The sequence below is a fragment of the Ovis canadensis genome, chromosome 4 (genome assembly GCF_042477335.2).
Source record: "Ovis canadensis isolate MfBH-ARS-UI-01 breed Bighorn chromosome 4, ARS-UI_OviCan_v2, whole genome shotgun sequence".
NCBI classification, from domain to species: Eukaryota; Metazoa; Chordata; class Mammalia; order Artiodactyla; family Bovidae; genus Ovis; species Ovis canadensis.
The window spans coordinates 119,655,730-119,670,491 of NC_091248.1; the positions used below are offsets into that span (position 1 = coordinate 119,655,730).

The window sequence follows — 14,762 nt, forward strand, 5'->3', positions numbered from 1 at the left end:
CAGCTAGACCAGAGGGGCACTGGGTGTCGTCTCCTCCCACTGCCTGCTTAGCTGGGTACCAAGTGCAAGGTACCACTGGGGCTGCAGCCTCCTGGAGCTTTGACAACCCTGGGTGGAAGACGCCCTTTCCCCCAAGAGGTGTTCTTTCTGAATGCCTAGCGGATTCACTGACCCCAGGCCACCTCCTTCAGAGGAGGGAGAAAGGCAGAGACCTGGGAATGCTGGAAGGTGGAAGAAACAGGCCTGCGGAGGAGGTGATGAGAGGGCTGCTGGTGGCTTTTCATGGCAACCTGCTTATTTTGGTGAATTCATTGTGTAGCATAAAACTGCTGGCTCGGAAAGAGGGTGTGCCCTGTGCTGTGTGCCGTGGAGAGGCCGCGTGGGCAAGGCTTCCTGAGGTGGGGCTGGAGGAGACAGGGCATGAGGTTTGCTCGTAGCTGGTGGGCGTTATTTTCTTTCTTTACCTCTTCTTGACAACATGCTTACAATTTGAGTGTAGTCTAAATGAACGGTGATTGAGCTCACACACAGCTTTTATCAAGAAAGCTCTCCTTCACTTTGTAGGCATTCTCGGCATTTTCTTTACAGAAATCCCTTTCATTTGTCCCACATGGTTATTCCTGCTAGTGATGTTCCTGACAGTGGACTGTCAAAGGAGAGAGACCACTGAGTTACATCACGCACTGCGTTCTTGTGTTTGCAAGTATGCACAGTTATCTTCATCCCGCAAGTCCTCTTGTAGCTGATCTGTAATCTCACGTGACAGCAGTTTACCATGAGGAATTGCTTAGTTTCCCCTGAGAAGGTCTGGTGAGAGTAAATTACTCTCTTTCTTTTGGCCACACGACGCGCTATGTAGGATCTTCCTTGACCACGTGGGGTTCCTTGACCAGGAATGGACCCCATCCCCCCTACTGTAGAAGTGCAGAGTCCTAACCACTGGACCACTGGGGAAGTCCTACATTGCTTTCTAAGTGTATTCAGTACAAGCATAGGTCAGCCCTTGAGGAGTATCACACACAGGCCCATGTTCTGTTTCATTTCTGAGCCTGGAATTTTAAAATGCTGGCTATTATTGTACCTGGACTAGAACCAACCACTGAGTCGCTCTGTGTGTTACGGGAGAAACAGTAGGGGTGCAAGAAGCCATTTCCTAGCTGACCTTGCACAGTATCAGTTCAGAATAAAGTTATTTATTTATTTCTAAATCAGTTTAGAAATAAACTGCCTTGGCTGGGAGGTGTTTCTGTCTGGCTACCCTGGAAAAGAAGCAAAGCATCAAGTGAGCTTTCCAACAAAGTAGCAGAAACAAAAACATTAGATAATCAAAGCCATCCTTAATAGCCTGGTGGTGCTTACTAGGATAATAGTTAGAATGGTTCTGCTCTGCTCGTTGGATGGCTAAACTCCATATTCTGGTGTTCAAGACCAACTTAATCCGTCATCATTCCTAACTACCGAGTTCTGTGCCTTTGTTTAAAGCTCTTGCTCTGGCGATTACTCTAAGCGCTTCCCGTGCTGTTTCCCCTTGTCCTGCCTAGAATGATGTCCTTGCCGCCTCCTGTGTCTCCATCCAGCCCAGGTTTCTAGGTCTCACGCCCTCACTTTGTTCTTGTGCCATTTGTTGCGCAGGTGTGGCTGCTGCAGTGATTTTAGGGCCGTAATGATTTCTTGCACCTTCTTGACTCTCCTTACCAGTAAATAGTGATCACTTTATACCATGTCATAGAAATATGTTTACTTGTCGTTATCTATTATACTGGGGGGCCTTATCTTCTCAGAAGCCCGCAAAGGCAAGAATTTTGTACTGATTCTATTGCTTCTGTTTCCTCCATATACACAGTAAGTGCTAAATGAGTGCATATTGATTCGAATCGAATAGGGAGCGGTTAAGATGGGCTGGTAGGTGAAAGACATTTTAAGAGAGAAGTCTACTTTATGCCACTTTTCTAAATCCAGCCAGGCATCTTTTTCTCTTCAGTGGCTTTTAGGAATTTAGCAATATGAAGTAGACCCTCTTTACTCCCAGATTTCACATTTGCCATGTTGAAGCTGCATAACATGCGTAATGCAAAATGATGCTGATTTACAGATTTTAATTGTATGTTTGTGTGTCGAGAGAGAACGCAGTGTACAGCATGCAGCCATTTAGCTCACGAGTAATACATCAGCACCCACATCTACGTCTCGTTGTGGCTTTATCCCTCTCCACTCATTCAGAGTGCGAACTCAACTGTGTTCCACGGTGGAAAGTACGTATTACAGTGATACCTGTGAATTTAGAGATTCAAGAAGACTGTGATTATATATCTCATAAATTGCAAGGATTTAGCTGCTGTATAACTAATTATGTTCTGTTTGACGTGGTATTCAAATGCAGATTAAAAACTTACTGTAATACTTTTTTATGCTAAACCACAATCTCCAAACCTCCAGGGCAGACACTTCTAGCAGAGGTGTAATTCTAAGGTATTGTCTGTCCTGAATGGTATCTGGCACGTTGATAGTTTTTTTAATAGTCTAATCAGATTTTTATCTTGCTCTTTCTCAGGTACTGGTATCTTGGGCCTCTAAAAACCAAAGCAGCCCACTTTTTCAGCACTCTTAAGGTAAATGCAGGCTACAGTATTGAAATTTGACCTCTGGTATTTTGTTATTCCTTTGTGATGTGTGTATTTGGAATTTTTAAAAGATTCTTGTTATAGATGTATATGGCATGCTCCTAAAATGGGGCCTATTTACTTACACACAAATCCAGAAAGCATTCCTGTTCTGATATTTCTCATCTGGCAACTTATTCTCTATTACCAAGCCCATATTTAATTTCATTTTAGTATTTCACTTCCCTTTGTTCACTCAGTCTCACCAAACAAACCTTGAACACAGTGACCTATATCTCATTAATTACTTGCAAGTGTGTCTATATTTGTATTGAGAAATGAACTAAAGATTTGTATCTGAATACACCATGAAATTAAAAGATGCTTACTCCTTGGAAGAAAAGTTATGACCAACCTAGATAGCATATTGAAAAGCAGAGACATTACTTTGCCAACAAAGGTCCATCAAGGCTATGGTTTTTCCAGTGGTCATGTATGGATGTGAGAGTTGGACTGGGAAGAAAGCTGAGCGTGAAAGAATTGATGCTTTTGAACTGGGGTGTTGGAGAAGACTCTTGAAAGTCTCTTGGACTGCAAGGAGATCCAACCAGTCCGTCCTAAAGGAGATCAGCCCTGGGTGTTCTTTGGAAGGACTGATGCTAAAGCTGAAACTCCAGTACTTTGGCCACCTCATGTGAAGAGTTGACTCATTGGAAAAGACTGTGATGCTGGGAGGGATTGGGGGCAGGAGGAGAAGGGGACGACCGAGGATGAGATGGCTGGATGGCATCACTGACTCGATGGACGTGAGTCTGAGTGAACTCCGGGAGATGGTGATGGACAGGGAGGCCTGGCGTGCTTCGATTCATGGGGTCACAAAGAGTCGGACACGACTGAGCAACTGAACTGAACACCTAATCGTCTGTGTAATATAGTAGGCTTCAAACAATGCTTTGTGCTTCAAACCATGCTTAACTAGCCAAATATGTGTAGAGGTTGCTGCATTGGACAGTCCAAGTATGAGACCATTGCCATCATAGGAGAAAGTTCTATCAGGCTATGCTGTTATAGGCTATACAGTGGAAAATATTGGCATAGAGAAAAACTCAACAATGTATGTTAATGAAAATGCTAATAGAAAAGTCATAGTTATCTTGTACTACATACCATGTTGAGCATTTATGCGCACGAAAGTAGTATATTTACAGTTTGGATCTGAAAATTGGTGGATGAAGTTTAAATGTAGTAAAGAGTTTGGTTCTATCTAATGTTAACATTCAGAGTATTGAATGGGTTTGAAATTTAAAAAGTAATGTATGTCCATTGCAAAACATTTGTAAAATATAGCTCCCTTTACCCAGAGCTATCCAGTTAATCATTAACAAAACCATTAAAGTACTAGGGGGTAACCAATCTATGTGATTACTAAAATGAACTTGGAGTGGTGGGGAGCAAGGACTTTCTATGCTAAAGGCAAAGTGTGTGAGTAAAATGCATGACTGCTGTTGCTTGGAGGAATAATTTCATTGGTGGAATATTCAGGAAGAAATAGAGTAGCTCTGTATTTAAGTTGTAGAATCTGGGACCATATAAACTTTTTCTATCATTTCAATAGCAGACAGTGATTGCGTACCTATTGGGTGGCAAGCCCTGCTGCATAATCGGAATACCGGGTTGAATAAGACAGGTGTCATGCCCTCAAGAAGTGTTCACATGTCAGGAGTGAGGGCCTGGTAAATCACCAGTTTGGCAAATGCTTGGAGAGAAATAGGAAAGAATAAGATGGAAGCAGAGAGGAAGGAGCCTTTACCTCTGACTGAAGGTCAGTAGAGTCAGCCCAGAGAGGGTGACACTTCAGCCAGATTTTGAAAAATATACAGAACTAGATAAAGGGCGTTCCAAGAGCAGGGGTCAGGATGTGTGGAATCACAGAGATGTCACATGGTGTTTACTTATGGCCAGCACAGTGGAATGGCTTGCGGGCTTACGGCAGGTTTTGACGTGGGATCTGACCTTTATCATTAAGGCACTAGAGGGTCACTGGAGCTTAAACAGAGGAATGACAGGAGGAGGCTTTCACTTTGGCAAGAAATTGTTTGGCAGCAGTATGCAAGAGACTGGCATTTGGTAGTTACAGGCAAAGGCATCAGATAGAAGATTGTTAACACGGTCCAGGTGAGGAGAGATGAGGTCTCGACAAGGTGGTAATAGCGAACACTGACCCCAGAGCCTTGACTACAGAGGCACGATCCTCGAAAGTCAGAAGGAACAGGGAGTATTCCCAGGTTTCTGGCTCGAGGGGCTAGAGTTTGGTGACTAGAATTTTCCATGAATGCTGATAATATTAGAGTTGGATCACGTCCGTGAAGAAAGGTGGAATTCTCAGTTTGGCACGTGTTGAGCTTAACATTACCGGTGGTACAGGCCAGTAAAATCATACAGCTGTGACTTAGATCTGGAATTCAGAGATATCTGGGCTGATGAAATAGATTTAAATGTCGTAAGTGTATGACATTGAGCTATGGGTTTGTTGAAGTTACTGTTGAGAATAGGTGGGCAGGAATAACCATCATTTTAAAGAGCCCGAAATGATGCCCAGAAAATCCAGAAAGAGACTCTGGGAGGAAGTACTGACATAGAAGCCAATGAAAAAGAGAACTTCCAAAAGACAGCGAGATTTTAAGAAGCAGCATCAAAGAGCAAAATAAAGAGAGGACAGTAAGGATCCGTTGAATCTGGCAACCCCTGCAGGTTTGGTAACGTGTTAGGTGGAGAGGCCGAAGCCAAATTGAAGAAAGTTCAGGAATAAACCGGAGGTGAAAACTGGAGGCAGCAGAGCGACTCCTTTAAGAAACTCGACTTTGAAGGAGAGGAGATTGAAAACAGCAGAAGGTACTGAGAAATACGGGTCAGTGGAGCATTCTCTTTTTGTTTTTTTTTAATTAGAGAACTGTTCATGTGTTTACTCCCTGAAGCAAAAGTAAAAGTGAATGGGAGGGGAGGAGAGAAAGGGCACGAAAAACATGACTGACTCGGCCAAGTCCGTGAGCAAGAGGAAGGGAGTGGATCAAAGCCCTGGACTAGCCCCAGACGGGGGGGAGGGACACCTTTTTCCTTGAGACAGGGGAGCAATAAAACAGAGGTCCAGATGAAAACACATTTATAAAGAGGTGAGGCAGTTCTCCCTGATGTCCTTGTATTCTTTCTGAATGGTAGGAAGCAAGGTGATCTTTTGAAAGCAAGGTGGGTGGGGAGTTTGGAAGAAGGATGAAAATAGGAAGGTTTAGAAAGATTATCAAGTGACATAGAAGACCTTAGACCAAGAACTTGTTGTGACGTGGGTATGCTCACTTGGGCGGTTGTTTTCCCTGGGTCAGTACACAGCAGGAGGGCCTCGTCTCTCCCTCTGATAATATTGAGCCACGATGTAGAAGTATAGACACCTAGTGACAGATTGATCCAGAACTGAGGCTTTACAGGGTACATGTTAGAGAAGGAAGACACGAGGGCCGAAAGCGATAGAAGAATGATGTAAAATCCACTGTTCACCTGTTGGTGCTGAGGACAGCTGGAGAGGCCAGGAGCTGGGACTCTCTGAGAGCCCAGTGTGGTTAGAGTCTTCAGGGGCCCCCAGTTCATAGCCCTCTCTTCCTCCTCTGACTTTGAACCAAGTTATGAAAACAAAATGCAGAAACAAAGCAGATGGAAATTGACATACCAGCTTTATCAGCGTCAGCAGGAGTGAAGGACACAGCGTGGACACGTGGTCACAAACTGATTTCCTCACGGTCCAAATTGAATTTCTCCACTTAAAAGATCTCCATCAGGACAGAGACTGCTAAGTAAGCCCACTGCATGAGGAATCAATGGACGTGTGACTCCGCAGGACTCTGATCACTTCCAGAGAAAGAAGAGAAAGGTTGGGTCTTTCTGGACTTGGGAGGAGTAAGAGATGGAGTGAGAGAAGTCAGAGTTAATTGTTACTGTTTTGTAATTCACCACGTGGAAACTTGAGAACAGGGGAGTGATTCACCCTGAGTGCCACTGGGCACAAAAATATCAACTGGAAGAATAAGGGAAGTGATTAGATAGTGGGATACCAGGGCTTGAGAGTTCTAAGATGGAGTAGTTCTGGGTACTGATAAGGACCAGGATGTGGCCATGGAAATGGGTTGCTATGTAGGTTGGAGGCAAAGTCAAGGGCTGAGAGGCTAGGGTATTATTTTAATAATCCTTGAGGACACTGATGAGACCCAGGATGGTACTGGACTCGGGATGCCAGGAAGAGGACAGATCTGGAGTGTGAGAATAATGGCCTTTGAAGCAGGAACGAGAATCCTTGGGCTGGATTTTGAGGCCAGACCAGTGTGGCCTCTGAGTGGAACATGCTTCCCAGAGTGAAGGAAGTATGTGATGCAACTAGATTTCACCTGTCTCATGTTTGTGCCACCATCTCTAAATGAATGATAAATTTCTTATGGTGTGATTCTGTGCTTGTTCATATTGAGAAACTCCAAGAGTTTGTAATTGTATTGCATGATACACGTTTTTTTCCCTTCATTGAAAGGAGTGGCCTCAGACTCATCAAGCCTCGATCTCATACACGGGACCCACAGAGAGACCTCCCAGTGGAGCAGAAGAGACCCCTCCCCGGCCCTCTTTATATAGGAGAATATTACGGAGGCTCGCGTCCTACTGGGCACAACCGCAGGGAGGTGAGGAGCCTGGAGACTGGAGGTTGGAAAGCCCTGGGCAGCTCAGGACTGCCTGAGGCAGACCCCACACCAGTGTCAGACCCTCACAGAGTTGGGGAAGCCCAAACTCAGCCCTCATGGTGCACACCGCAGGCCCAGACCAGCAGCAGCAACATCCCATGAATGGGAACAACAGCCTGTGTCATTCCTGACTCCCAGCGACTCCCTCTTTCTCTCGCCAGCCTTTATGTTACTGTGGCTGCTTTCGTTGGGTTGTCTCAGGCTAGAGATTCCATTTTGAACCTGGCTCTTTATCCCATGTATAAAAAGTATGAGATAAAGAAAATTAAGCCTGGGAGTCCACAGACGGGCTTGGGAGGCCATCTGAGGCGCTGGCAGCTGGCCGTGGGTGGCAGTGCTGAAATGTTCGTGGGAGATAACTGACTTGTATCGGATGCATTCACACAGCCCCGCAAGAGGTGAACCCAGAGGTCTGGAAGAAAGTGCAGCTGTCCACCCTTGAGCTGTCCATCACAACCCGGAACAGTCAGCTGGACCTGGCAGTAAGTGTGCTTTTTTTTTTTTTTTAATTAGAAAAGCATTTCGGAAGAGTGACAAAGGCTGCAGAAGCTGCACACTCTTCTAGTGACTTGATGTTTTTATTTTTACCCTGTGTGGGGGGAGAGGGGTCAGGAACAAGAGGATTCGGGACGCCTTTGGGGAATAATAGCATGAGAAGAAACAGCTGAGTGAAGTGCCTAAAAGCTTATGGGGCTCTGGTCAAGTATCTCTCACCAAGCTTTGTGCCTTGAGAGAACTAAGGGCAAAGGGCCTTTAGCAGTGGAGTTAGTCCACTCCTGTTTGTCACAGGAATCAAAAGTTGCAGAACTTTTACTTGAGTAAACATCTATTATTTTTGTGACTGTATTAAATATATAGATTTAGATCTCCAGGGAAGAAAACTATATATGTATGTATCTACACACACACACAGATATCTATATTTACATATTTTGTGTGTGTATAAACATATATATACACACACAAATATATATATTTATATATTTTGAGTCCAATCTATTGACATGGACTGTCCAATATAGTAGCCACTAGTGACAGGTAGCTGTTTAAATTAATTACAAAATAAAGCTTAAAACTCATTTCTCCTGCTACATGTCAAGAGCCATATGTGGCTAGTAGCTACCATATAGGAAAGCACAAATATGAAATATTTCCACAGTGCAGAGAGTTCTCCTGGAGAGTGCTGATACAGACAATAACGCTAAAAAATATTCTGAGATAAATCAGAGGTTAGCAAACTGGTTTGCTACCTGTTTTACTACAGCCTGCAAGCCAGGAATTGATTTTAAGTTTTTAAATGGTTGGAATAAAGTCAAAAAAGGAATTATATTTTGTGATAGGTGAAAAGTTATACAAACTCAAGTTTCAACCTCCGTAAGTAAAGTTTTACTGGAACAGAGCTGTGTTCATCCGTATCCGTGTGGTCTGCAGCCACTCTTGTGCTCCAGTGGCAGAGCTGAGTCATTGTGACGGAGAATGAACAGCCCCAAAGCCTAAAACATTTACTCTCTGACCATCCACAGGAAAGGTCTAGAGGAAACCTTAGTAGTTTATGTTAATGAAGATGCCAGCAGGAAGGTTACTCTTAACCATGGACCAATAATATTATGTTTAGCTTTTAAGTAAATCAAAGTAGTATGTTCACAGTTGACCTGGTCAGTCTGAAAATTGGCACAAGGAATTGAATGTATGAATGTCGTATGGCGAGTGTGGGAGAGAGGTGCAGTGGGAAGTTTGATTCCAGTATTCAGAGTGAACAACTAATGCATGTCTGTTGTATGACATTCAGATCACATAGCTCTTTTCACCAAAAGGTTAAATGTAACCAAAAAAAAAAAAAAAAACCTTATGAAAGTACTAGAGTAAAATCTTAAGTGATTATCAATATAAACTTGAGAGGACAAGACTAAACCTGGCACCTGAGGCAACAGTCAATATTGACGCATTTGTGTACTTCTAATAAAAAAGAAATAAAAATTTTCATGAAAATTGGGAAAAATATTAGGATGTGATAGACCCGGAATTAATAGCTTTCCTTTGTACTAAACTGTTATACTAATCAATAAGAGATGGGCAAAGGATTCATATAAACAACAGGCAGAGAACAAAAATAGAAATTCACAAAGGAAGTAAACATTAAAAAACGTCGCTGATATTTACTACCTGATAAGCACTGTCCTAAGAATTTTATATAGCGTCAGTGCATGTGTTCATCATAACTGTACTATCAGGTGGGTATAATGTCTATCTTAATTTCATAAGTAAAGAAAAAATGCTTAATATCAAAGAAATACAAGTTAAAATCATAAATATCGAATGGCCGTAAATTAAAAATCATGCTAGTTTTCAGTGTGGGTAGGGAAATGGGCTGTCGGGTATTATTGGAGGGAAGAGACCTCGGAACACCCTTTCTCCATGGCATTGTGGCAGTATATATGAAGCCTCTGAAATACAAGCATATCACTGGCCCTGTTAAGTATATTTCTAAAAATTTATCCATCAAAAATAATCAGATGATATATAAAGACAAGACAATCCCTTATTTATTACATAATGGGATTCTGGAAATGTTGGTGAAAGTGAATGTATTAAGGTTAAAAAATACTCTGTTAAAAAGAAAGATAAGACTTCTAATTATGCATTTCCTTTATACCCAGTCTCTGATGATATGTACTTCCAGTGTTTTGTTCATGTTCTTTAACCTTGTTCTTGCTCTGATGATTGAATACCAGTGAATGGATCGAGTTCAGCAAGTAGGTGATTGTGGCTCGAGATTAGTTGCATTCAGAATGCCGAAAGCTTTTTATCTCTGTGCCAATTATAAAAGTATATGATTCTCTGCTGCTTATCTCTGGCAGCAGCGCATTCATTTTCTTTTATTCCAAAACCTCTTTGTAAAAATAAAAGCTAATGCAATAAAATATTCAAAGACAATGAAGCTGCCATGTAATAGCTCAAAATGTTCATTTATCATTAAAAAAAAAAAAGTCCATTCAGAGTCTGAAAGAAGCTTTAGGGGTGTAGAATGTTTGAAAATTAGGATCTCTTGTAGAGCTATGTTCACTGTATTTATCATTGCAAAATACATGAAACAAAACTAATCAGGCAACTGATTAAATACATTTTGATGTGTTGCTCAGTCATGTCCAACTCTGTGCAACCCCATGGATTGTAGCCCTCAGGCTTCTCTGTCCATGGAATTTGAATACTGGAGTGGGTTACTACTTCCTACTCCAATAGATTTTGGTACATGTATTTAAAATGTTCTCTACCAACATGGAAAGATGTTTGTTGTATATTTAAATGAAAAACCAGGTAATATGATTTGCATCAAATGATTCCATATATATGTTAAAAAGAAATACTCCCACTTCTAATTGAGTTTTGTGAATGATAGAGTTCAGTTCAGTCGCTCATTCGTGTCCGACTCTTTGCGACCCCATGAACCATAGCACGCCAGGCCTCCCTGTCCATCACCAACTCCTGGAGTCCACCCAAACCCATGTCCATCAAGTCGGCGATGCCATCCAACCATCTCATCCTCTGTCGTCCCCTTCTCCTCCTGCCCTCAATTGTTCCCAGCATCAGGGTCTTCTCAAATGAGTCAGCTCTTCACATCAGGTGGCCAAAATATTGGAGTTTCAGCTTCAACATCAGTCTTTCCAGTGAACACCCAGGGAAGATCCCCTTTAGGATGGATTGGTTGGATCTCTTGCAGTCCAAGGGACACTCAAGAGTCTTCTCTAACACCTCAGTTCAAAAGCATCAATTCTTTGGTGCTCAGCTTGCTTTATAGTCCAACTCTCACATCCATACATGACCACTGGAAAAACCATAGCCTTGACTAGACGGACCTTTGTTGGCAAAGTAATGTCTCTGCTTTTAAATATGCTATCTAGGTTGGTCATAACTTGCCTTCCAAGGAGTAAGCATCTTTTAATTTCATGGCTGCAATCACCATCTGCAGTGATTTTGGAACCCAGAAAAATGAAGTCAGCCACTGTTTCCACTGTTTCCCCATCTATTTGCCATGAAGTGATAGGACTGGAGGCCATGATCTTCGTTTTCTGAATGTTGAGCTTTAAGCCAACTTTATCACTCTCCTCTTTCACCTGCATCAAGAGGCTTTTTAGTTCCTCTTCACTTTCTGCCATAAGGGTGGTGTCATCTGCATATCTGAGGTAATTGTTATTTCTCCCGGCAATCTTGATTCCAGCTTGTGCTTCCTCCAGCCCAGCATTTCTCATGATGTACTTTGCACATAAGTTAAATAAGCAGGGTGACAATATACAGCCTTGATGTACTCCTTTTCCTATTTGGAACCAGTCTGTTGTTCCATGTCCAGTTCTAACTGTTGCTTCCTGACCTGCCTACAGGTTTCTCAACAGGCAGGTCAGGGGATCTGGTATTCCCATCTCTTTCAGAATTTTCCACAGTTTATTGTGATCCACACAGTCAAAGACTTTGGCATAGTCAATAAAGCAGAAATTGATGTTTTTCTGGAACTCTCTTGGTTTTCAGTGATCCATCGGATGTTGGCAGTCTGCTGTCTGAGTCCTCTGCCTTTTCTAAATCCAGTTTGAACATCTGGAATTTCATGGTTCACGTATTACTGAAGCCTGGCTTGGAGAATTTTAAGCATTACTTTACTAGCGTATGAGATGAGTGCAATTGTGCAGTCGTTTGAGCATTCTTTGGCATTGCCTTTCTTTGGGATTGGAATGGAAACTCACCTTTTCTAGTTCTGTGGCCACTGCTGAGTTTTCCAAATTGGCTGGCATATTGAGTGCAGCACTTTCACAGCGTCATCTTTCAGGATTTGAAATAGCTTCACTGGAATTCCATCACCTCCACTAGCTTTGTTCGTAGTGATGCATCCTAGGCCCACTTGACTTCACATTCCAGGATGTCTAGCTCTAGGTGAGTGATCACACCCTTGTGAATATCTGGGTCGTGAAGATCTTTTTTGTACAGTTCTTCTGTGTATTCTTGCCACCTCTTCTTAATATCTTCTGCTTCTTTTAGGTCCATACCATTTCTGTCCTTTATCGATCCCATCTTTGCATGAAATATTCCCTTGGTATCTCTGATTTTCTTGAAGAGATCTCTAGTCTTTCCCATTCTGTTGTTTTCCTCTATTTCTTTGCATTGATCGCTGAAGAAGCGTTCCTTATCTCTTCTTGCTATTCTTTGGAACTCTGCATTCAGATGCTTGTATCTTTCCTTTTCTCCTTTGCTTTTTGCTTCCCTTCTTTTCACAGCTATTTGTAAGGCCTCCTCAGACAGCTATTTTGCTTTTTTGCATTTCTTTTTCTTGGGAAAGGTCTTGATTCCTGTCTCCTGTACAGTGTCATGAACCTCCATCCATAGTTCATCAGGCACTCTGTCTATCAGATCTAGTCCCTTAAATCTATTTCTCACTTCCACTGTATAGTCATACAGTGGTTTAGTGGTCTAGTGGTTTTCCCTACTTTCTTCAATTTGAGTCTGAATTTGGCAATAAGGAGTTCATGATCTGAGCCACAGTCAGCTCCTGGTCTTGTTTTTGCTGACTGTGTAGAGCTTCTCCATCTTTGGCTGCAAAGAATATAATCAGGCTAATTTCGGTGTTGACCATCTGGCGATGTCCATGTGTAGTCTTCTCTTGTGTTGTTGGAAGAGGGTGTTTGCTATGACTAGTGCGTTCTCTTGGCAGAACTCTATTAGCTTTTGCACTGCTTCATTCTGTACTCCAAGGCCAAATTTACCTGTTACTCCAGGTGTTTCTTGACTTCCTACTTTTGCATTCCAGTCCCCTATAATGAAAAGGACATCTTTTTTGGGTATTAGCTCTAGAAAGTCTTTTAGGTCTTCATAGAACTGTTCAACTTAAGCTTCTTCAGCGTTACTGGTCAGGGCATAGACTTGGATTACCATGATATTGAATAGTTTGCCTTGGAAACGAACATCAGAGGTAAGGAGCAGCAGCTGTGCTGTGCTTCTCTGTGAAGAGAGACCCCACGTCTAAGGTAAGAGAAACCCAAGTAAGACGGTAGGCACTGAGAGAGGGGATCAGAAGGCAGACAGACTGAAACTACAATCACAGACAACTAGCCAATCTGATCACACGGGCCACAGCCTTGTCTAACTCATGAAACTAAGCCATGCTGTGTGGTGCCACCCAAGATGGGCGGGTCATGGTGGAGAGGTCTGACAAAATGTGGTCTACTGGAGAAGGGAATGGCAAACCACTTCAGTATTCTTGCCTTGAGAACCCCATGAACAGTATGAAAAGGCAAAAAGATAGGACACTGAAAGATGAACTCCCCAGTTCAGTAGGTCCCCTATATGCTGCTGGAGATCAGTGGAGAAATAACTCCAGGAAGAATGAAGGGATGGAGCCAAAGCAAAAACAACACTCAGTTGTGAATGGGACTGGTGATGGAAGCAGGGTTCAATGCTGTAAAGAGCAATATTGCATAGGAACCTGGAATGTCAGGTCCATGAATCAAGGCAAATTGGAAGTGGTCAAACAGGAGATGGCAAGAGTGAACGTCGACATTCTAGGAATCAGCAAACTAAAATGGACTGGAATGGGTGAATTTAACTCAGATGACCATTATATCTACTCCTGTGGGCAGGAATCCCTTAGAAGAAATGGAGTAGCCATCATAGTCAACAAAAGAGTCCGAAATGCAGTACTTGGATGCAATCTCAAAAACGACAGAATGATCTCTGTTCGTTTCCAAGGCAAACCATTCAATGTCACGGTAATGATAGAGGGTGAAGCTCTAATTTTGTCTTCCTTCCATGTAGAAAGCCAGTTGTCCAAGCATCATTTATTGAAATGTGTGACCCACCCCTCCCCCTCTCCCACTGATCTGCAGTAAACCTGTCATACATTAAGAATTTGTATACATGGAGGTGTTCCTAAGTCTACTCTGTTGCTTTATTTTTCTGTATTTGTACTAGTACTAGGCTTGTTTTAATTATTAGTTTTAGAGTAAGTCCCTCTGTTTTTCTTCTCAAAGGGTTTCTTGGCTATTCTTGGCTCTTTGACTTCAATAAATCTCTTAGAATGTTTGTTCTGCATAAATATGTTATAAAATCGATCAGGATTCCATTGAACCTGTAGATCAATTTGAGGAGAAATGACATTTTCTACAACATTGACTCTTCTGTTATATAAACATGGCATATCTCTTCATTTATTTAAGCTTTTAATGTCTTTCAGTGAAGTTTTATAGTTTTCTTTAACATTTTGTCTTGCTGAGTAGATTCCTGGTTATCTTAATTTTTGACATTGTTGTAAATAGTGTCTTTTAAAATGTCATTTTTTAAACTGATTTAGTAGATGGTCATGTAATTGATTTTTTTATATTGATGCTGTACCAGCAACCTACAATTC

At 42.2% G+C, this 14,762-nt stretch overlaps 1 protein-coding gene across 9 annotated transcripts in view; it reads left to right on the top strand.

The window, feature by feature from the left end:
• The window catches only part of AGK (acylglycerol kinase), a 109,907-nt gene that overhangs the window by 72,027 nt on the left and 23,118 nt on the right, over positions 1–14,762 (top strand). For all 9 annotated transcript variants that reach the window (XR_011256775.1, XR_011256774.1, XM_069588579.1 and 6 more), the window contains exons 11-13: positions 2,552–2,609; positions 7,168–7,315; positions 7,763–7,857. Coding sequence is in view for 7 of the 9 variants with exons in the window: in XM_069588579.1 (XP_069444680.1) it covers positions 2,552–2,609; positions 7,168–7,315; positions 7,763–7,857 (301 nt within the window). In the remaining 2 variants the exon portion in view is untranslated. The remainder of the gene's footprint in view (positions 1–2,551; positions 2,610–7,167; positions 7,316–7,762; positions 7,858–14,762) is intronic.